Here is a 22,907-nt window from a genome sequence, read left to right as displayed (position 1 = left end):
ATGTGGACAGCCATAAAACCATCTGTGTTACTATAGTTCTGTAATAGCTTCGTCTCTTCTTGTTTCAGGATTTTCACAGGATTTTGGATCTTGGCAGCAGGGACTGGCTACCATTGAGGTTGGGTAAAAAGGTCCAGCTCACAAGTTGGCGCTCTGTGTTCATCCTGACGGTGTTGCATGGGGTTGAAGCCAAAGCTCTGTGCAGGTCAGTCAAATTCTTTTTCAGTGAACTGGAAAAAAACTTTCCTTATGGACCTTGTTTTGTACTCAGTGGTATTGTGATGTTGAAACAGGAACAGGACGAACAATGTTTTGGTCCTGATGGACCGCAGCCTCCTGCCAGAGGAGGTGTTTCAAAGAGGTTGTGTCTGCGATGGGAGGTCACACTTCTTCCTGCCTGCTGATTGCAGTCAATCACCTTTTCCCCAGACCGAACTCTGCAGTCTGCTCTTGTCGTTGGCAGTGGCAGCAGCATACCAGATGGTAATGGAGGAGGTGAGGATGGACTCTGACGGAAGTGTAGAAGTTCATCATTATTGTCTTTGGCAGGTTGAACTTGCTTTTTTTTTGATGAGACAGTTGATGTTCAGATCCCACTTGAGGTCCTGTGATGAAGGAGCCCAGGAGGCTGAAAGACTCCATAGTGTCGACTGGGAAGTGATGGGGGCAGGTGGGGCTGCGTTCTATTGTAAATCCACAATCATCTCCACTGTCTGCAGAGCGCTGAGCTCCAAGTTGTTCTGTCCACATCAGGTCACCAGATGGTCACTCTCACACTTGTAGGTGGGCTCATCCCCTCAAGAGACGAGTCCAACAGAGTGGTGTTGTTCATGTTCTTCAGGACGTTGAGGGTTGACTTGAGGTACAGCTGTTGGTGTACAGCAGGGGTACTCAACCTGCTTCCCTTGGGGGCCACTTTTGCAAAATGACAGGAAACAAGGGGCCAGTGGCAGCAGCCCCATACATGTTTTTTTTTTATTTTTGGGACATTTCTAGGAATTTAGCACATTTTGATGGATTTTAGGATGTCTCTACTATTTTAGGATGGTTCTAGGATTTCAGCACATTTCTAGGGTATTTGCACATTTTTAGGGGACTTTAGGACATTTCTAGGAATTTAGGACTTTTCTCAGTTTTTAAGACATTTCTAGGGTTTTAGGATGTTTCTAGGATTTTAGGACATTTCTCTAATTTCAAGACATTTTTAGGATTTTTGGACCTTTCTAGGATTTTAGGAACTTTCTAGGATTTTAAGACATTAGGGGCTTAGCTAGGACTTTTCTATAGGTACAAAAACAGTTCTTACTGTGAATCATGTTCTTTTTATTGTGAATTACAAAATGGTTGGGGGGGCTTCCCAGCACCAGGGGGACGTAGCATTGAAGGACATGTTCATGTGATGTTTCCTGTTTATCCAAAATAACAAAACGCCGCGAGTGCATGTTTAACATTTTTTTTTTTAAAAATCATCGCCTTTTTTTTTATAAGCTAAGTGTTGACAGCTTTATTTGCCCTCTTCGGTTGATTTATTGCATGTTTGGCACATAACTCCTCTCCACAGTGTGAACCACAGTGGAACAGTGAACAAGTATTCTGTAGTAAAAGACTGAGACAGCAACATGACAACAGATGTGGCAAACATTTGGTAGACATGATGTTCAGTCTCTTGTCTTCATGACTCAGTGGTGCTCGTCAGTGGAGAGTCAGACCAGGTGACATAAACGTGGCTTCTTACCACCTGGAGGGCTACGGGATCAGCAGCTGTTTCCTCTCCCTGTAGACACACAGTGATTATGGAGAGTTCCCAGCGATTCTGAGTGATTTGTTGCTGTCAAAATACATCAAGTAGAGACATTACCTTCCCTGATGATGGTGGTTAAGAAGATACTTTCACATCTACGTCACGTCAGCTCTGTAAGTTTTGTTTAGTTGAAATCTTGTAAGGCCAGACACTCCTACCTGACTGTTCTGCAGCCTTCTGGGAGTCTCTATGGTGAATTTTGGCTTTGCATTTGTCCTTTTCATGTGAATTTGTCTGTTGCATATTCTATGTGTACCCCTTATTTTACTTTCTTTGACAGGTCGTACAATCAAGAAGTGTTTCAAATCTCATTTAAATTAGTTGTTTAATTTGTCCATTTGTTCCATGTGGCTTCCTCTTCTCCATTAAATAGCATGAGCTGCAATAAGGGGAATTCAAGAAAGTAATATATTTCAAAATAATTAAACTCTCTTTCTTGCCCAAGAAAATAATCATGGAAAGCACCATTTGCAGTTTTGCAGTTGATTAAGCTAGTTTTAATTTGCTTTGATTTGTGAGTGAAACAATTTCTTAACCAGAGCTGACGAAAATAAAGTCTGCATGTGAAGTAGATTGCATGGCTGTCACACTGTCAAAGTTGGAAAGCTTTTATTTTAAGCACGACACCTTTTTAAAAACTAGACAGACAAAAACAACACTTTTTCATTTAGTTGAAATCTCGAGTTTAGCCTCACACTAGATGTTCCACATATGTTTTTCAGTATGTCACAGTGTAAATATATAGGACTACTGTATAGGGACATATTAAATTCTATAGAAAATCCTTTATAAAACTATATGTGGATTTTTTAGCCAGACAAAGAGGTGTTTCTAGGATATGAGGACAATTGGGGCTTAGTCTGGACCTCTTTTTGTTGAGCAAGCAATATTTTTATGTGTTTTTATGCACTTAGGCACCTTATGTACTCATAAAAACATTTTATACAAAACATAACTCATGAATTGCAGTGTTAAAAATATTAGTAGTTTTTAGTAGTTAGTACTGAGTAGACACAGAATATAGCTGCTATGATTAAAAATTCATTAAGAAATATATAAACTAGAGTTGCATAATAGTATGGATTTTTGTTAAAAGTGGTGGAATTAAACAAAAAAACATTTAGTCAAGTGCAAGAGGTTGATTTTTTTCAGCCTGTTGCTTTACAGCCATCAGTGGGCGCTGACTGATTGCACATTCATCAGCAGTCCAGAGGAGCTTTAGCCCTCCTGATCCGTTAACAGACGTCTGCAGCTGAAACACATTTCTGACTGTTTTTACAAAGCCAGTTTCTCTGGTCAAATCACACACACTGCCCTCTGTGTTCTTCAGCATGTCCTCTTTATTTGGTTTCAACAAACAAACCCTGAGGGAAGCTGCCGCTGTCCTGGTTTTCCCCGACCTCACACACATAACAAACTCTGAGGCTGTTTGCCTGCAGGGAAACGTGTATGAATTCACACAGAAATCAATGGAATTTACTGTCCTTGTCTTATCTTGTCTTGTGTTTACTGTACCTGTATTTTTTTTATTTTCATTGTTTGATTTTTAGGACAGTTCCACCTGCATTTCTCAGTGATAATAGTTGGTTTTTAATTCAGCTCTTTAGAAGTTAACTGCAGCCAACTATAATATTAATACACATAAACAAATAAGGAGTCATATACTGAAATTTTAACTTAACTTAAACTTGATAAAATGACATCTTTTATGATTTGGAAACCTTCCACTGAGCAGAAACTAACATCATTTCCTTCATCAGCACACCTTTGTAATGCTTTCTCCTGCATTTGACCTTTTTTTTATTCTCCTCATAGTCTCTTTCCTCTCCAGTCTTGCTTTGGTGATTTAAAATTAACAAGCTTGTTTGTAACCCGACTTGTAATGAAAACAGGACTTCACATATGCACAGGCACACAGGGAATATCCCACATCCAATATTTTCAGAGGAAGAATCTGAATCCTTTTTGGCCTTGCGCTTTGTCAGCTGTTACAGCAGTGAATAAGCATGCTATATGACATCAAGCAAAAGGAAGGCTGGCACAGACCCATCCCTCAGACTCCACCGCAGCCTTCTACACCCCCGGCACACCTGGTTCTCCGCAGGCCAGTCAGTGCACTCTTTGAAAGGATACGTCACTTTTACCACATCTGTAGGAACGATATAACACAAGTACTCCTGAGGAATCTGTGACATCTTCCTTTGTTGATTCTGTCTCGAGTTTTGTTTCTCTTTGCAGTTTTTGCTCTGCATTTCTCAGAGATCAACCATCAATACACCTTCATGACGAAGTGTTTTCCTTGAAAATGGTGTGGATGAGTTTTACTTTTCTGTTGGTGGCGCTGTTTTCTTCATCCCTGCTCATGCTCCAGTCTGTTTATCCAAAACAAATGAAACATACATAACACATCATTTTCATCACGCTGGAGACTTTTCCCAAGGAAAAAATGACCAGTGTGTTCAGCACAGCCAAAAATAGCTAGCATAGCAATTTTGAGTGCGGCTTTTACAGTTTCTATTTCAATTTAATCTTATTTATTTATTCATTCATCCAGTCACCCATTCATTTATTTATTTAACCTCTCTGGATGTATCTGTACTTAGAATATACATTTACGTATGAAAATCCCACCTCGTTTGACACTATATTTTGTTTTGAAAAATTAGGTCACCTGTATAATTAGCCAAAAAAAATGATGTTTTCCATTAGACAATTACAGAAAGTTTTTATCCTCCATGTCGTTTGAATACTAACTGCTGTGTTGTTTTACAGAAGAAAACTCTTCATCTAAAAACTGTGTGATCGTTGTCCCGATAACTACAAACGGGGTGCTGTCCTCCTATACAGATGTAGAGGTGATAATAAAGTTGATTTGTGTGTCTTTTGTTCATTCACAGACTCCAGAACAAGCAGGAAGTCTGGAAGGCTACAAATCAACAAAACAACATCCTCTATCCTTTCCATATGATGAAGAAACAAGGTTTTATACAGTAAACTGTTGTTTTATAGTTAAAGTTTTAATAATTTGTTGGATCTAAAACTGAAGATAAAAAAAGAGGAGCATAAATCCACAACAACACTATCAAATAGATATCCATACTTACAACAGATTACAATTTGCATTAAATTAAGAAGAACAACACAGAAGAGAATAAGTGTACAGTACAGGGAGGAAGGCAGTTGCACACGTAGCACAAAGCCCAGACTGTGATTACACTGCCACTTAAACCTGGTTTATTTTAGTGAAAGCTTCCACAGATAAACAACCAGGACGGGAGAGTTTAAGAGCTCTTGAAGGCTTCCCATAAACACTTCAACAGGACGAGGATGACACAGCAGAGGTAAATGGAAATGCAGAATATTGAATGCACTTAGGGGGTTTTCCCCGTCAAAATAATGTATTTTATTATACTGAATTTTATTACATTACAGAAACCAAGGAGGATTTCATAGGAATCATATCAACATTTCTCAGTTGTAGAATTTGTCATTGGCTGCCTGTTTCTGTTCTTCCAGGAGAGATAGTGCCACGAAAAGTTGACGTTTGTCTAATCCCAGGATTGTGGCCTCAAATCTGTGTACTTTAACCTAAGCATGATCTTTTCCTAACCATAGCCACATGCTTTTTGTGCCCAATACTAACATGTTAACATGTATCTATATGTGTATGTTCAAAACTGATGTGACATTACAGCACATCAGTTATCTACTCTGTACAAAACTGTAAAATTTGCTGATGTTTTCATGTTGATTCTCTGACATTTGAAACGATCAGTTTCTGAAGTGCATTATGTCATTCTCTGTCAGTTTAAGACTTAATATCTGACACACGTCTCTAAAGCTGTCTAACAAACTGAAACGTAATCACATTAAACCTTCAGTCCTGTATGTCTTGTGAAACATCAGTGATATTAATGGACTGTGTGATCTGAAAGCCATGTCTCTGTGTGTGTGTGTGTGTGTGTGTGTGTGCGCGCGTGTGTGTGTGTGTGTGTGTGTGTGTGTGTGTGTGTGCGCGCGTGTGTGTGTGTGTGTGTCTGTCTGTCTGTGTGTGTTTTCCTGAGCTGATACGATCTCTTCTTTATCATATTTATACCATGTTAGCCTTCGCTAGGTCTTGATATGAGCTGTTGTGACTCCATCCTTCCATGGACAGATGGACAGATACAAACACAGCAGCAACTTATTGACTGATGGTTTTCTCACCAGTCTGCTGCAGTAACCATTTCCTGTAATGTATGAGATTGTAATCTTTTGATTTCCTTTTTCATTAGGAGTGAGTGACCTTATCTAACTCGCAGGTAGAAGAAGATGACGGCACTGATCTGTCTCTGCAGACATGAAAATATGGAGCGCGGTGGTCTGATGGCTGGAACCAAAAGGTGACAAAAGGTTCAGTCTGGGCAGGAAACAGTGAGCAAGACATGCACTGAAAATTGCTAAAAAAAACAAACAAAAAAAGCAACATGATACAAAATCTTCCTTTTCTATCAAAAACATAATTAACTTATTAAAATAATCTCTTTGAAAAAAGTGTAATTCTGTAATACAGACCTTATTCTTTATTGTTTTTCAGCCCAGTCACCAGAAGAAAATGTTGACATTGTAGGTTTCTACAAACCACTGATAACATTTGTTTTTTTTTCATACATATCAACATTTCTAAAGTAACGTAATATATGAGCTGAATGTCATCAGCCGCAGAAGCTGATGGTGGGTGATGCTACACTGAGGCAAGACACCTGCTGAACTGTCATCGCAGCATTTCCAGCAGCATTTTTGTCAGCAAAAATGGACATTTTTAGCAACTCATCACTGTGTTTCTACCAGGCATACTGCTATGACAAGACATCCTTGCATTTCCATTTGGAATAGTGCCACGAAAAGTGTGGAGTTTTTTTTTTGTTGTTGTTTTGTTTATCAAGACACCACTGCTTTTCAAGCCGGGATACTGCCATGAAAGGCAATTGGTTTTTTTTTACCATTTCCAGTCGGGATAGTGACAAAAAACAGTAGTTTTTAACAGAGACATTGCTGGGGTTTTTTAAGTCAGGATAGTGCCATAAAAAGTGATTTTTTTTTTTTAATTTGTCCTCGACTTTCAAAGAACTCGAATTCAAAGACACAACACGTAAAAACAATACAACATTAAAAACACAAATGTACAGTAAACTTGAGACAATAGTGCAAACAGGCAGTCTGGGCAATAATTTATATAAATATAAATAAATAGTAAAAGAGAGCACATCTCACAAAATATTAGTTCCCAAAATACAATTAGCTTGTGTTCATTGCCTGAATGAAGTTTAAAGCCTGAATATAAAAATGTATTACCTTTTGAAACTTTCTTACTTTTATTTCCTTTGCTAATTTCCACTTTTTTGTGTAACTTTTCCTAGTATCTTGCAAATATCTGGGTAATTTCTCCTCAAGTTGCTTGTTGCCTTCTTTCCATGTTTTTGAAAGAAATCAAGCCAATTTCCTCAGGTTGTAAAGGGTTAGGAAATTCCAAACTCATTTTGGGCAGATAACATAGCATTGTGGAAGTTTTTTGACCTTATCAGTTAAAAGATTAGATTTTGAGAGACATAGACATAAACTCACAAAAACATCTACACTGAATGTTTGTCAGCATTGTCCTTCAGCAGCCTCGATGTAGAAACTGAACTGCACTCTCGTTAAGAGTTACGAGAGCATCAGCTAAAAATCCTCCACTGACCTCCTGTTTTCATGTCACTTTTTATGAACTGCTCTGTCGTTATCTGTCATAAACCTGCTGAAGAAGCCTGTCTGTGGAAATACAGCTGAGTGATGAAGCTGCTTAATCACCACACTGTCCATGAGCTAAAGGAAGGTAAAGAGTCCATCCACAGAATGAAGCGGCAAGGGCCTCCGATGGGTCAAGAGCATCAATCAGAGTTTACTGTCCCGGTCAGCAGTTAACCAGGGTTTGTATTGACCCTGCAGGTGATAAATAACCTCAGCTGAACCAGGTTTAGGGTTGACAGAAACTGTAAAATCAAGACTGAGTGCAGTCCTGCTCCTCCCTGATAATCCCTCGCTTTTGTCTGTGAGATTACTCTCTTCAGTTTCTATTCAGTAGCTTGGAAATTAGCCTGACCTGAAGCTTCCTCTCTGTCTCTAGAGATTAAAAAAATGCCTGTTCACCTCGTGCACCAGCAGATGGAGCCATAAAGAGTGACATATCCGGCTGTTGTAGTCTGATTTAATGGGTCAGTTCACTCTAATGAAAAAAGCATTAGTATATAGTCATGGCTATAGTTTTGGCACAATATGCCGGAGTTTGGAGATGCTCTACATGGCCAAAAATATGTGGACACTGAATATTACAATCTATATGCCATTGCTGTATGATGTAACAGCCTTCTTGGTTCAGGTTATCCAGCAGATTTTGGAACATGGCTGCAGGGATTTGCACCTGTGATGTTGACCGCTGATGTTGGGCAATAAGACCTGGCTCACAGTCAGTTTTCAAGTTCATCCATTTTAAAGATTCAACAGCAACAATCAATTCCAGTGATAGTGTCCTTGTTTGTAATCTGGGTGATCTGGTCCTTTAATCCTTTGATACCTGAGCAATTTGCTTGATTTCTTTCAAAAACATGGTAAGAGTGCAATGAGCAATAAATGAGGTGATGATTCAAAAATCAGCAAGAAATTTGTAAAAAGTACAAGAAAATTACCTGAAAATTAGTTTAAAAAAGGTTACAAAAAGTACATGACCTTGAAAATGTGGTTAAAAATTCCAATCATTATGAAATACTATTTTAAATATATAATTATGATAATTATAAATATTGTTTTCCCCTAGCTTCTTTTCTTTTTCCCTAAACCTTTTTAAGCTTTTCAAAAATAATTCTACAAATTTCTTGCATTTTGTGGAGCATGTTGTGCCAGGTTGCTCAATCCCTTTTTGTTTTTTAAAAGAAATTGCACCAATTTTTTCAGGGTTCAAAGGTTTAAATACTTGTGAAACGCATCCGAAAGCAGAACAAGAAAATTGAACTCACTTCAGGTTTCAGAGGGTTAAAGCTACTCTCTCACAAACAATACAACCAATTTGTGTTTTGTTTTGGGGGTTTTTTAAGATTATTTTTAAGACTTTTTATGCCTTTATTGCATTGGACAGCTTAAATGTGAAGGGGGGAGAGAGAGAGGGGATGACATGCAGCAAAGGCCCGAGGCTGGAATTGAACCAGTGGCCGCTGCAGCGAGGACACAGCCTCCATACATGGGGTGCCTGCTCTATCCACTGAGCCACTGGGTGCCCCAATTTGTGTTTGAGCTACTGCTCAACCCGGACCAAACATGCACAAAAAATAGTTGTTGTGCTGCAGGTGTTGTGGTTGCAAGATGCAGATCATTCCTGCAGAGCTGATCATACTTTGGGGTTTCCACATTCTGCATGCCAGCAGTACGAGGTTCACCACCACCACCACCACCGGACCAACCTTTTTCTCCTTCGTCTTCTTCTTGTGCTCCCCGTCAAGACAAGGGCCCAAGCCAAAATGGAGTTTACCACCACAGGAGCCACACTGACACACCCCATGCGTATACAGTCAGACCATCACACACCCTGTGTCAGACACACCCCTTGGCAACTGCATGAGAAATGCCCTGAGGTATGACAAAACACAGTTCCTACAACAAACAGACTGCAAAGAGTGCAAAAGGGTTTGTGGAACCTCTTGCTCATAGGTAAGAAGTTAAAGAAGACTTGGCTTTAGACAAAAGACTTTATGGGTACTGTTATAAAAAGAACACGTGTTTACATTTTGGGCATGATGCTTTCAACCAGATGTGAGCAGGAGATTCAGCGGGTGTCATTCCAGTAAAATAGTTTGATTTCTGAGCTTCAGACTTGATCATAATTATAATTAAAGGTTCTGTATGTAACTTTTTGCTGTAATAATCACTTTTTATTGCCAATAGATTATTGAATTATATCCAACAGATTGTAATGAAAGTAATGTAGTGTCATATTTTATGATTGACTATACAGTGCCCCAGAAGAGTCCTAAAAGTAAAAAGAAAAAAGAAAAAAAAAGAATAGGATTTAATGCTCCTGATTCCTCAAAATCGATGGGATTTTTGAAATGTTTTTTAGTAGTTTGACGGTTTAAGTGCTCTCTGACGTGATGTCAGAGCTAACAATGTTTGTCCACTGGGAAATCAGAGAGTTTAGAGCAGAAAATGGTTGATGGATTTGAAATGCTTGTCCAGAGAAACGCCTCTTTAAGTCAAAGATGATCACTTTCAATCCTAAGAATGTAGCGGACATTAAAATAACAGCTGAGCTTTTCAGTTGTTAAAAAGGGGAGGAGAGATCAAACAAACCCTGTAAAGACACTTATTGCATCCACATGCAGAGTGATATGTCTAGTTTTACACACAAGATGTCACAGATTCCGTCACGTCACTCATCTCACCACTTGAACACACTCGTCCCCTGTTTGTGCGTCTCATTAAACGCTCACATGTCACTGCGTCTGTCAGATAGTGAGTGCAAACAGCCGTTTGTGCAGCTCTGTACCTATTAATTCTACATACACACTATGTTATCAGGGTTTCCAGTCTTCATTCCTCCTGCCCTCCTTTCAGGAAGTGGGACAAAGGAATTTTTTGTGCTGGCCAGTGTGATTCATGGCTGAGACACACATACACACAGTTGGTTTAGCCTTTATAACATAGCTCATTATTTATGGCTGAGTGAGCCGTTTTAACATGACAACCAGTAGTCTGACTCACAGGGGTGCTGGAGGAGAGTCAGGTGGAAGCTAAAGAAGAAAGATCTTGTCTCGTCATGTATTCTTTTCTTTGAGTTTTGTTAAATTTTCAACATTTATGAAGTTTTGATGGTCAGTCAAGGGCGTATGTTGTGTTGTTGTGCTGTGCAGTAAAATATACTTAATTAGCCATTTGAAACCTGGACAGACATCAGTTTATTTATGCTGCATTCAAACATCTTTCACAAGCTGTTTAACTCTTTAAAACCTATGCAAATTGGTGTGATTTATTTTTAAAAAAAGAAAACATTGAAAAAAAAGGCAATGACCAACATGTCCTACAATTTGTGATAAATTAGTCAAAGGTGACAAGAAAATGACCTGAAAAGTTGTTTTTACAAAGATGGGGAGGATTATTAGAAAAAAAAATTAAAATAATTCTTACTAATTTCTGAATTTTTCAGCCATGTCTTGTTAAGTTTCTCATCACCCTTTCCCAGTGTTTTTTGAAAGAAATCAAACTAATTTGATTTGGTCTCAAAGAATTAATTTTTTAAAAGCCTTTTCTTCAGAAACTGTTTGAGAATAATCAGATCTGGTGGATAAATACCTTCAAACCAAGTAGTTCTATGTCGGTTTAAGAAATATTCCACCAATATTGGTACATAAAAAGTTAAACTACAAAAAAAGAGGGAAGGGAAAGGGGTAATTTAGGTTGCACGAGGTTAGAAATAAGGCATTGATAAAACATAAACGCATTAAATTGCGCGTCTTTGAAAATCTATCTGTTGTTGTAATTGGTGGTTCTGTGCCACATGATTACCACTAGTTAGAGCTCATAATTCTCTGTTTGCTGTTTTCCAACGGTGCCTTTCTACCTCTCTGTCTCACCTGAACTCAGAGCTAGTAGTAGACGCAGCACCTGGACGCGTCACAAAGTTTGGACAGAAAGAGGCGGAGCTTTACGCGCCACGAGAGAAGCTGTGAGAGCGGCAGCAGCAGCAGCAGCAGCGTGTTTCTGCTGGATGCAGCCAGTCAGTCATTGTTGAGCGTCACAGGTTTCAGCTGGCGATCAACAAACTAGAGTTTCAACTGCTGGAAAGCTGACAGAGACCAAGTGAAGGGGGGGAAATAATCGGAATATTTTTTGTGTTGAGTGTTTTTTTTCTCCACGGAGAAGCGAAGAGAAAATCCACAGCGATCACTTTGGACTTGATGAGAAAGTCTAGACGTCCCGCTCTTGGAGAGACCAGCGGAATATGATTTGAATCAAGGGAACGTAAAACGCTGTTGCTCGCTAACAGGTGAGTTAATATTTGTGAATGTTATCACAGTTTGATGACTTTTCTCTTGTTTTTTTTTTAACTTAAATTGTAGTTTAACGCGTAAAAACGCAGGGACCGTAAAACCCATGACGCCCCTCTCCTCCTCCTCCTCTGGATATCACAGTCTGTTTTGAAATGTTTTTTCTGGCTCCTAACACCATTTCACCAGCTTCCCATTTGTGTTTCTGAGACCTTTCGCCATGAGTCACTTTCCTCTCAAACTGAAAACATTTTCACTGTTTCCCACCGTCTTTTGTCCTTTGAAAACACAGCCGTGCGATGAGGAGGTACATTTATTGTGTTTGGTGCAGGTGCGCAATAATGTGTCCACTGTTACTCATAATTTTAGACCAAAACAAGACCATACTCGCCACATACTAATTGTGTACTCCTTTTATCTTTATTTTCTACTTTATCCCCAATATCCCCCTACATTTTTTCCTCAGTCTCTTATATTATGTCTTTGGCACTTCTTTGTAATATTATTTGCTCTGCTCTATTATCTGCTCTAAACTTTCATACAAGTTTCTTTACTAACACCTGTTAGGTCTTCTGGGCTCCCGAAACACTGTTTTAAGATAAAAACTGAGCTTTCTCCTGCAGACTCGCTCATAAAAAACATGAGCTGCTACCAGTGAAACATAAATCAGTCAAAATATGCACACAGGGAATCTCCGTGAGTTTATACAACACTATGGGCATAAACCAAACCCGCACTGTGCTGGATGCCATTACCTTATTTTGGTTTACATCTTGGGCTCATATTAAAAACCACATGCAGATAGGGAGCATGCAAATGCACATTTTGCAAATGGTGTTGCTCCCCCCATCCCTCCCTCCTCCTTCACTAAAAGCATCTCCCATTGGATTACCATTTAGTTGCAAGGGTTATTTATCATTTTGCTGTATGGTCCCCGTATCCTTCTCCCTCCAGCCTCTTTTGTTTTAATTGAGTTTATCTCTGCTCCCTCGGGCCCTTGCTGTCTAAACTTAGGCCCGTGGTTGCGTCTCCCTACAGAGTGGGCTGCTCTCTGGGTGATTCACTGCTTTGCCTCTCGCTGTGGTCACTTGGGAATGGAGCTGAGCACCACAGAAGTGCTCACCCAGGTCTCCCTGCTGGTTTGTCTGGGGTCAGTGGAGTCAGAAGTTGAAGCTCTGATGATTAGGAGGTTGATATTAAAGCTTTGTGTCACCATCAAGCCTCCAGTCACTTCAGTATGAATGGTTTCACTGCTTGTGGTGAAGTGAGTAAATCCTGATTTTGTACCCTGACACAGTTCCATTTATGAGTCTAAAAAGGGATTTTGATGTCCCTCTGGTTTCTCCACAGTAGTCCCGATTCAGCACAGGCTGCGCCTTTTTCCACTCATTCACATTACAGACAATTGAGGCCACCTATTCAGAGATACTTGTGATGGATGTTTTTAGTTCTCTGTGTTCCAGCAGAGATGTTTTACAAACTTAAATTCTCATGTCTCTTATTTCTGGAACAGGATGAATCTCTGCTTGCTTCATGCCGTCATGCTACTGTGGGCCCTGTGCCCCAGTGCTCAGACCCAGTGTGATAGACCATCCCAGACCAACAAGCTGAACCTCTCGGTTACCTATGAGCTCCCAGTGTTCACTGCAGACTTCCCCATCCAGAATATGGTGACACTGGATGGGATCATCTACGTGGGCGCTGTGAACAGAATCTACGCCCTGGCCCCGAACCTCACAAAGCTGTCAGAGTACCACACCGGACCGCTGCTTGCCAATGAGACCTGCGGTCAGACAGTGACGAGCACAAGCAGCAGTGGCAGTAAAGTGGACAACCACAATATTGCTTTGGTGGTGGAGAACATTTACGACAAGGGGTTGTACAGCTGTGGCTCAGCAGACAATGGTGTTTGCCGCCGTCACGTCCTGGATGACGGCATTAGCCCAAAAACCGTTGATGAACAGGTCTACTGCTTCGCCGACAAGGTGAGGCAAGGCAAGGGCCATCCCATTGACTCGGATATGGTGGTCAGCGCTTCAGGATCTCAGGTGCTCAATGTGGAAAGCAACGTCATCAAGTTTTTTGTTGGTAACTCTGAGATCCCGGGCCTTGGAAACGTACCTGGCACTGCAACACATCCCCATACTATTTCTCTACGGAAGATGAAGACGAGCCAGAACGGCTTCACATTCTTTTCCAACCGCTCCTACATGGACCTGATTCCATCCCTACGTGGAAACTATTACCTGCGATATGTTTACTCCTTCCATAGTGGACCTTTCACCTACTTCCTTACAGTGCAGCGCGTGAGCAAAGACTCCCAGGCCTACCACACTCGCATAGTCCGTATGTGCTCCTCGGACCTCGTGATCCGGCGCTACGTGGAGATGCCCCTGGAATGCATCAGCACTGATAAAAGACGACGTCGCTCTGCAGAAGATGTGAAAGTATTCAACATCCTCCAAGCAGCCCATGTCACCAAGGTGGGCAATGACGTTGACCTGCAGAAGCAGCTAAAAGTGGAGGAGGGTGATGATGTGTTGTTTGCCGCCTTTGCCCGAGGGAAGCCAAACTCTCCGGAGCCGACCCCTAACTCAGCCATCTGCGTCATGTCCCTGAAACACATCAACAAGATGTTCAAGATGTACATGCAGAAGTGCAACACAGTAGACCCGTATCACTTCACTGGATCAGACAAGAGGTCCTGCTACAATGTGGTAAGAGCTGGGAGGGGACTGGGCTTACTGTGTAGGGGTAGCCATTATATGACTCCTACTTTGCATTCATATTTTTTAAGGACCTCTATCTTGCCATTGTCTTCTTTCCTATTTTTTTTTTCACATTTTTTTTACCGATTATTTCACAAAAAATTATTCAATTCTTCAAAAAAGAAAATTGATATAAATTTCCCAGCTTGTTCCTTCGATTTGACTGAAATTTCCCAATCAAAACCAAGTTGTTTTTTGTGCTTAAACTGAACCACAGGTTGACTCCAGTGCTGGTGAAACATTAATTTCAATGTCTCTGCCACATAATCATATGCAAATGTATCATATCCATCATTTGCAGAAATGTACAATGCCAACATTGTTTTCTGGTGATTGGGTAGTGTAGTTTTAAGTGCACAGCCTGCACAAACTTGGTAGGTCCAAAAGCATACTTGTTTACAATACATTTGACGCAGCCTGTCTCAGTATCCAGGTAGCATTTGTATTATATGCACACTCAAGTTGTAAATTGCAAGAAACTTGGCTCAGCAACAGTACTTAACATAACATCATTTAAGTGATGATCTTCAGTCCAGATTCAAGAGTCATTTTCATCTAATCCAATATACAGTCTTTGCAGATCAGCAACCCAGTTAGAGCATCATCATGATGTGGTTTTGCGATTTCTTTCAGACACTTAAAATACTCCTCTATCAGTCATCTGTTGTATATGCATGGCTTTTTTTTTTATCTTTTAGAGTTATAGGCCCTTGGCTGTTTACTTGCTGAAGGCAGGTTGTCTTGTTGGCTGGAGAGACAGTTTCAATTACTGGGTGGTCTCAGATTCTGGCAGCCAGTGTGTCTACTGGACTATCTGTCATTGTGTTCAAGTGTCCTTGAGCAAGACACTGAAGCATAACCTCCTCCTGACTTTTCTTTCTGATCTTTGGCCTCTGGTTAAGAGCACATGCATGTCTGCATCGTGCAAAGAAACAAATTCCTGATTATAGTGTTTTAATATGATTTTTTAGGTGTTTTAAAGATCGTTACATGCCTGTTTTACATTCTGATTTTTCACCAGAAAGTGGTATATTTTTCATTGTTTTGGCCCTGTACTGCAGTCCATTGGATTTGAAGTGAAATGACTATTAGGTTAAAGAGAAGATTCCCAGCTTTAATTTGAGGCTGTCTACATCCATATTTGGTGAACAGTGTCTGACTCTTGGCCAAGTATCATTAATGATCCTAACAGTGGAAACGTCTTGACTGGTTAGGTCAGTCATTCCACCTCAATCCAACTGATCATGTGTTTCACTTGTTAAAGATTGAGGTCAAAAAGCCAGTTAAACATGCAAAAAGTAGAGATGATTAAACTACAGGTCTTGCAGAGCAAGACTAGGAAAAAGAAAGCAAAAGGTCACCGCTTTATTGCTTTGATACCAGATTTTGGCAGTATCATGGTATTATAATATACTAGAATATTTAGATCCAGAAGGTATATTTTTCTAATACTGCCAAAAATACAGGCACTCCTCTTGCTATTAAACTCATTGTGTATAGTGCACAGCACGCACCACCAGAGCTCAGTCTCTGGTCTCTACTGGTAGAACAAGCATCCCAGCTGAAAGACATGACACCTAGTGGTAGAGGGATAAATTGCAGGACTGTAAACAGCTAGCAGCCAGCAACGGCAGAGAGAGACCGTGGGAAATAACAGCGTGTTTTTTTACATCTAACATGGTGAATTAAAAATTTATTTAGACCATACAGGAGCTGATGATTGTTTGAACAGTGGATTTGTTAACTAGATTGCTAACAGGAGTGACCAAGATGGTTTGGATAAGTTTAATCTTGTCTCTGCAGAGTTTGATTAAAGTGTGTTTTATGATGAGTTAATGTGAATTAAGCCTCATCTGTCTTCGTGATGGAGAGAAAATTGAATTCAAAAGTTGTACCGTTTTATTTCTCTGTTCAGTAAGGAAAGTAGATGTAAGAATATTGATTTTCTTAACATTTGTGGGTTTCTATTGTGTATTTATTAGTCTGAAAAGCTGAAAATAAGCACACAAATGCACACCCGCCGACACACACTAACATATACTGTATATCCCAATTAAATTTTAGGAAGGTATGAAATATTACTTACCGCCCAAGCCTATTTAATACACATGCAGTGCACTAAAGTAACCATGCTAATGCTGCTGCAAGCCATTTGCTACTTTTCCTGTAGTTGCTCACCTCCAATCCATCAACAGTGACTTAATCAATTGCTTGAATCACCTGATCAATAATGACATGAAGTTAACTGCTGACCACCCTGTCAAAGGGTCTGTCAATATGTGTACTAACGCTGCCCCCTCTCTGACTTCATCTTTACTTAACCTCAGCATCAGTCAGAACTTTATCAGCAGTCAGTCAGGCAGTGAATTACCTGGATATATTATACACCGAATATGTTGTCAAAGGGCAAGCACATACAGGAGTAATGCCGGAGTCGTGTGCAAACACCCAGCACACTTCAGGAAAACCTCTCTCAAACATTGTGTGTGTGTGTGTGTGTGTGTGTGTGTGTGTGTGTGTGTGTGTGTGTGTGTGTGTGTGTAATATTTTGTATTGTGAACTAGTTTGAGCACCTCTGCATGTGTCTTAATAGTAGGGAAATTTATTGCCTCTGTTGCTTGGCAGCAAACCAGAACCATGCACCTTAACATTGTGGGTTGAAAGCATTTCAAATTGAATGTGCTAGTGTTTTCTTTTACATGTTTGTATGATTTATGAGACTCTACGCTTTACATCACAGCTAATCAGAAATTCATTTTTTGACTGAAATTCTTCATCTAATCGATCAGTCATTGGAAAAAAAATAAATCTGCATGTTATCTCCAGATTAGCTAAATCGGCCACAGTGCGCTCTGTCTGGTAACACTGTCTACAGTGGTTGTATTGCATAATTACACAAGGACACACAAGGGAGCCGCATGATGAGGCTATTGTGCACTAAGTGCTTCATGTTTTTTTGTTTGGTTGGTTGGTTACTGCAAGCGGAAACAGAACTTTTGGGTAAAACTACATTCATCGCTGTCATTTTTGTCCAGCTGTCCTATCACAGTGGATGAGGGACAGGGCAAGCACCACAAACTGTCACATGCTATAAGTCCTGAGCGAGGTTTGGCCAATACGTAATGTTTAATATAGGCATATGGTTTATGAAAGTGTAAGTGTGCGGCACTAAAACGCTGACTGCGCTACATACTTCCAGCTTTTCAGACTAAATGATACACATTAGAAACCCACAAAACGTTTAGACCAATAATTTTTCCACACCGGTTTTCCTTATTAAACAGAGAAATACAACTGTTCACCAATTGAATTCAACTTTCTCTCGGTCAGTGAAGACTGATGAGGCTTAATTGCCTTGTTATTTAACTTATCATAAAACACACTTTAATCAAACTCGACAGAAACAAAATAAAACCCACCCAATCTGTTAAGTAATCTGGTTAGTAAGTCCACTGTTCCTATAAACACCAGCTCTGAGTAAGACATAAAAAACATGCTTGTCTCTCTGGTGTTTGTGGCTGCCGGCTGTTTAGAGTCTTGTAACTTCTTCCTCCACCACTAGGTGTCACGATGTCTATCAGCTTAGCTGCCTTTTCCACCAGTACCAGAGAGTGAGCTCTGGTGGTGCATGCTGTGCACTACATACAATGAGTTTAATTGAAAGAGGAGCACCTGTATTTATGACAGTATTGAAAAACATACCTTCAGGATTTCTAAATACCCTGGCATACTGTACTACAGGGATACTGCCCCAGCCTAGTGTCAGCCCTGCAATGATTTTCCAAAACTTCCAGACATTGATCGCTTTCCTTTTTTTTTTTGTATTATATAAAAATCAACAAACTCTTGGAACTTTTAAAGTTGCATAATGGACATCAAGTCTCCATTAATTGTACGCTGTTGAGTATTTTTGTTTACCTCCTGTAAACACACTTGTGTTTACACTCAGTCTTAATCATCATGTGTGTCCTTGAAACATAACACAAGTGCTGAACACATTTCCGTAACCTAAGGCAATTGCAAAGCCATTTTTTAAAATTGTTTTTAATGTTTTTAGCCAGTTTTTCAATTATTGTTTATTTCCATTTTTATATTATCTAGTTCATAGTCTTCCCTGCTTTTTTTCTAATGCATTGCTAAATTTCTTGGCAAATTACCTGGCCAATTGTCTATAACAAAAACAGCATAGCACGTCTCCTTATGGGGACACTTGTACATCTTCCTGGATGCACCACAGACAACATAAACTGGATCTGGATAAGGGGCTATGATAGTGTCTGCTCCTTTAAGTACTGTATAGAGTGATCTGAAAGACTTCAACTGCAGTGAGATCAGACAGACATGAAGAGTGACATGTGGTTTTAAAGAACCACATTTGAATTTGTTTAAAGACAAATTCAAATTACCTTTGCAAATACATGGTTGGTGGGTGTTTGTGTACATCAGCACAGTCTTGACAGCTATCAGCAGTGGTGATCCACAGGGGAAAGTGAGGAATGCTGGGAGCTGGGGGTTTGGGGGGCAGTGCATATCTGACTCTCAGCGAGCCGTGATGAATGGCTCGGGGATAACAGGGTATCAGCAGCTGGGCGGAAGATGATCCCCTGACCCGCAGTGGCAGCCGGCCACGCTGGCAAGGCCTCTGCCCTGCTCCCCGCAACCCCCACCTGTCACTAGCACCTGTGGGAAAGTGGAAATTGCATCAGGAGCACCAGAGAGTCTTTCTATCTCTGGTGATGTTTTCATGGTTAATCAGTTTGTGTGATTATTTATCAACTTTTTGAGGCATCTTGATATGATCACATTGGTGTAGGGAAAGTTGATTGGTAGATGCATTGCACTGCTCTCTTGGAAGGTTATCTCTGGATGCAGAGAAGTCAGTCATTGAACGCTCAAAACCCAATTCTTGACAATGTGATCATCTGCATTTATTTTGTAAAATCAGGCTGTGTATTTCTATTTTCATGTTTACATTTCTTCTGAAATAACTGGATTGTGAAATGTGATAGTCTTAAATACTTTGCTACAATGCATACTTGCCAACCGTCCCTCTCCTGGTGTCCTCCTGGCTTCACATTTCTCCCGTATGTCTCCTGATTTAAAGACCCTCGACCATGCATGTAATCTTCTCGAGAGACCTTTGGGTCATGTCTGCCCCATTATACTTCTATAAGGTTGGAAGGAAAAGGGACATGGCAAATGCCTGACTGCATGCAGATAAATTATTTTGTTTATTTTAATCATGGATCATTATTTATATGAAAGAAGAGAGATATATCAGACTGAAAAAGGGTGTTTCAACCATTTTGCAAATCTTTGTGGTACAAATTAGAGTCTATGCACACAGTGACACAACCCAGAATAGTCCTCTTCTGAACTCAACATATTTCAGTGTGACATGTACTTTTCTGATCAGGCAGTTGGAGGGCTGCAATTTGGATGCTTTTTTGTCATTGAGCACATTGTAGACGAAAAGTTGAAAATCATTCATCATCTGACGACCTGCAGATAGGCCCTCTGGCTCTTAGAGTCTTTGGTGAACAGATGTGCAAAGCTTTGCCTGATGTAATGCTTAACAGTCAATGCACACGAGTCAGAAAGCTGCAAATTGATTACTCACAGAGCCTGTTGAGCTACTGTTTACAGGATCAAAGCAAACAACCAAGGTGTCCCGCTGCAGCTTCGAACTGTTTAACAAGAGTCGCATTGTACCAGGTGACGATTGCTGAGAACACCTTTCTCTCCTGAAACCCCAAACAGTGATTGTCTGTCTCCACCTCTCAACAGCGACTGGTGCTATGAAAACTGTTGTTTTGATCAGTCAGGGTAAGAGTATACTCTTCCATTATTCAACATTCTTTCCTCTTGACTCACTTGATTACTGGGTCGATGTGAGGCATTACATCAGTTTTTTAGGAGGTACAGGAGCATCTCTGTGCCATATAATTACTATGCTTCCGTTTTCAGCTCTGCATAGTACTCTGCATAGCTTTGATATGTCTGCAAACAGTGTGATTTAAAAGTTGAAATTATGCTGACTTCAGTCTTTGGCAGCTGCAATAACTGTCCTCACTCAGGAATCCCTTTTTAGTCACCCCAACCCAAACACACAAAGCCATAAAATTGAACTCTCTGCAGGACTCATCAGAGACAAATGGCACAAAAATCTGCTGTTTCAAATTTGTTTGAATATGAACCTCCAAACACACAGACGCAGCGGGTCAAGTGCTGAATCGCGACAGCCAAAAGAGCTTTTATCTCAGTGAAACTGGGAAGCCGTTTTCTAATTCCTCTTTTATTGCTGACAGTCTTATGTGTATCCTCTTGTCCTTGGCTGCCAGGTTAAGACACAAGCTGTAATGACAACAGACCATTGAGCAACTGCCCATCTGATGCTCGTGCTGTAAGCCAGAAGATGAATGATCTTATCATAGTACTGCTTAATAGATTTATGACTTGGATTTAGTAGCATATGGCAGGTAGACTCTTAGTTATCATGAGGTTCGGGTGAGATAAGCACGACCATAAATTCATAAACGCTTGTAGGAGGCATACTTAAACACACAGGAGGGTATTTTGGACGTTTGCTCCACCAAACTTTGTGTTTCTGATGGAAAACTCCCAATAGGGACATGGATGAGGTTGAGAGCTCAGCGTAAGAGTATGTTTGAAGTTTTTAAGTGCTGGTTGTCAGCTCAGACGTGCCTCTTAACTCCAGTTTAAGCAGCAAGATATGATAAATGTTGTAATGATGAGTGGCTTACTCTTCGGCTGTCTCATGATGGATCAAATCTGCTGTTCTTTTTGTCTCTGCGGGGCCATTTCTGCCTTCAGGCTGCTCTCAGTTGCATGAATAGCATTAAACTGAAGATATAATTGCTACTTCTCACAATGAGACGTTGAGTATGACTACTGATTACTATGCTTTGGTACATTTTTTTTAATTATGCTACTTTCCAATGTACAGTTTGGAACATTTTTCTTATAATTTTGATTTAATCTGTATTTATAGAGGTAGAAGCACATAACAGTCGTTCCTATCAGAAACGGCCTCAATTGTTGATTTTGGAACAGGAACACTGAAATGAACAACTGCACTGAGTCTATTATTTTATTAACAAAGGTCACCCAATGATGAATTATCTCAGTGGATACACTTACGTTTTTGAGTATTTAAGCTGGGATAGGCAGTGTAATTTTGGCATAATTGTGGTTGGGGTTCATTGTTACTCTTTCATGTATATGCCCCAACCTAACCTGAACTGGTTTAGACGTTCTGTGCTGTGCTGTAGTCTCTGCACTGGGCTTTAACACAGAAGTCCAACGCCATAAATGTGTGGAAGCAAGCCAGGAAAAACAAACAGATGTACTGTGGCAAAAAGTTGTTTTCATTGTGCGATGTTTGCCGCTTGCTAACCTGTTTGGTAAGTGATGTAATAGGTCAACCAGAAGACGGACCAATAGAAACTAGCTTAACGGCAACATATCCCTACCTGCTGTTGTGGAGTCAGACATATTTCCATAAATAAACCGATTCTCCCCCAGTGCTTTTATACTAGGACCACGACAGTAGTCATGTGAAATTGCCTTATCAAGCTATATATATATATATATATATATATATATATATATATATATATATATATATAAAACTGTAGCTCCATTTAACTGTGCATGTAAGTGTACTGACTGTCTCCTCCACATAATCAGCAAAATTTCTCTTGCTGCGGTTACACAGGTTAGACCCAGCGAAGCAGAATTCGAGCTGTTAGAGCCAGGAAGCAGTCCACAGTGGCGTGAGCGAGTCGGAGGGACTGTTGGGTGGCTAGCTAGCTAATTCTTGTCTCATTTGTCATCTGATGGAACAGAGCTGAGCAAATGTGCTGTGTGCACCTCTACAACAAAATCCGATTAAATAGATCAATTTATGGGAAACACTGGGTTACTGTATTAGGGGCATGCATATGGTCATCTAGTGGGAGGGGCTTAGGATAGAAAACAAAGAGCTTCAGGAGGAGGGTGTATTTAAAATACTGCTGTTTTTGCTTTTTCCAAAATTTCTGCCCACCCCAGCTTCAATACCCCAGTGTGATACTTTTTAACAGCATTAATACTGTACTAAAACCAGAGTCAAGTAACAATTAAGGGTGATTAACAGAATTGTTCTTAAATAAGGTATTTCAGTATTTCTCTCCACCTCTCATATCGAAAGCACTCTTTAAACCATTGATCCAGCCCCAGAATGTGCTGTTGCGTGATGGTATCGCTTTGAAAAAAGACAAGTTA

The 22,907-nt window shown here is 40.2% G+C and overlaps 1 protein-coding gene and 1 long non-coding RNA gene across 2 annotated transcripts in view; both read left to right on the top strand.

The window, feature by feature from the left end:
- Positions 1-1,732: 1,732 nt before the first annotated feature.
- LOC148189180 (uncharacterized) lies at positions 1,733-5,760 on the top strand. The gene is made up of 3 exons (XR_015776889.1): positions 1,733-1,914; positions 4,699-5,142; positions 5,318-5,760. It is a non-coding gene; the product is annotated as an uncharacterized LOC148189180 (long non-coding RNA).
- Positions 5,761-11,522: 5,762 nt separating this feature from the next.
- The window catches only part of met (MET proto-oncogene, receptor tyrosine kinase), an 81,555-nt gene continuing 70,170 nt past the window's right edge, over positions 11,523-22,907 (top strand). Inside the window, exons 1-2 of the mRNA XM_042496085.2 lie at positions 11,523-11,852; positions 13,367-14,570. Of these exons, the coding sequence (XP_042352019.2) occupies positions 13,368-14,570 (1,203 nt within the window). The 5' untranslated portion in view covers positions 11,523-11,852; position 13,367. The remainder of the gene's footprint in view (positions 11,853-13,366; positions 14,571-22,907) is intronic.

The sequence above is a fragment of the Plectropomus leopardus genome, chromosome 7, assembly GCF_026936395.1.
Source record: "Plectropomus leopardus strain MGB_pleo_1.0 chromosome 7, ASM2693639v1, whole genome shotgun sequence".
NCBI lineage: Eukaryota > Metazoa > Chordata > Actinopteri > Perciformes > Serranidae > Plectropomus > Plectropomus leopardus.
This window is presented reverse-complemented; position numbering and strand designations above follow the sequence as displayed.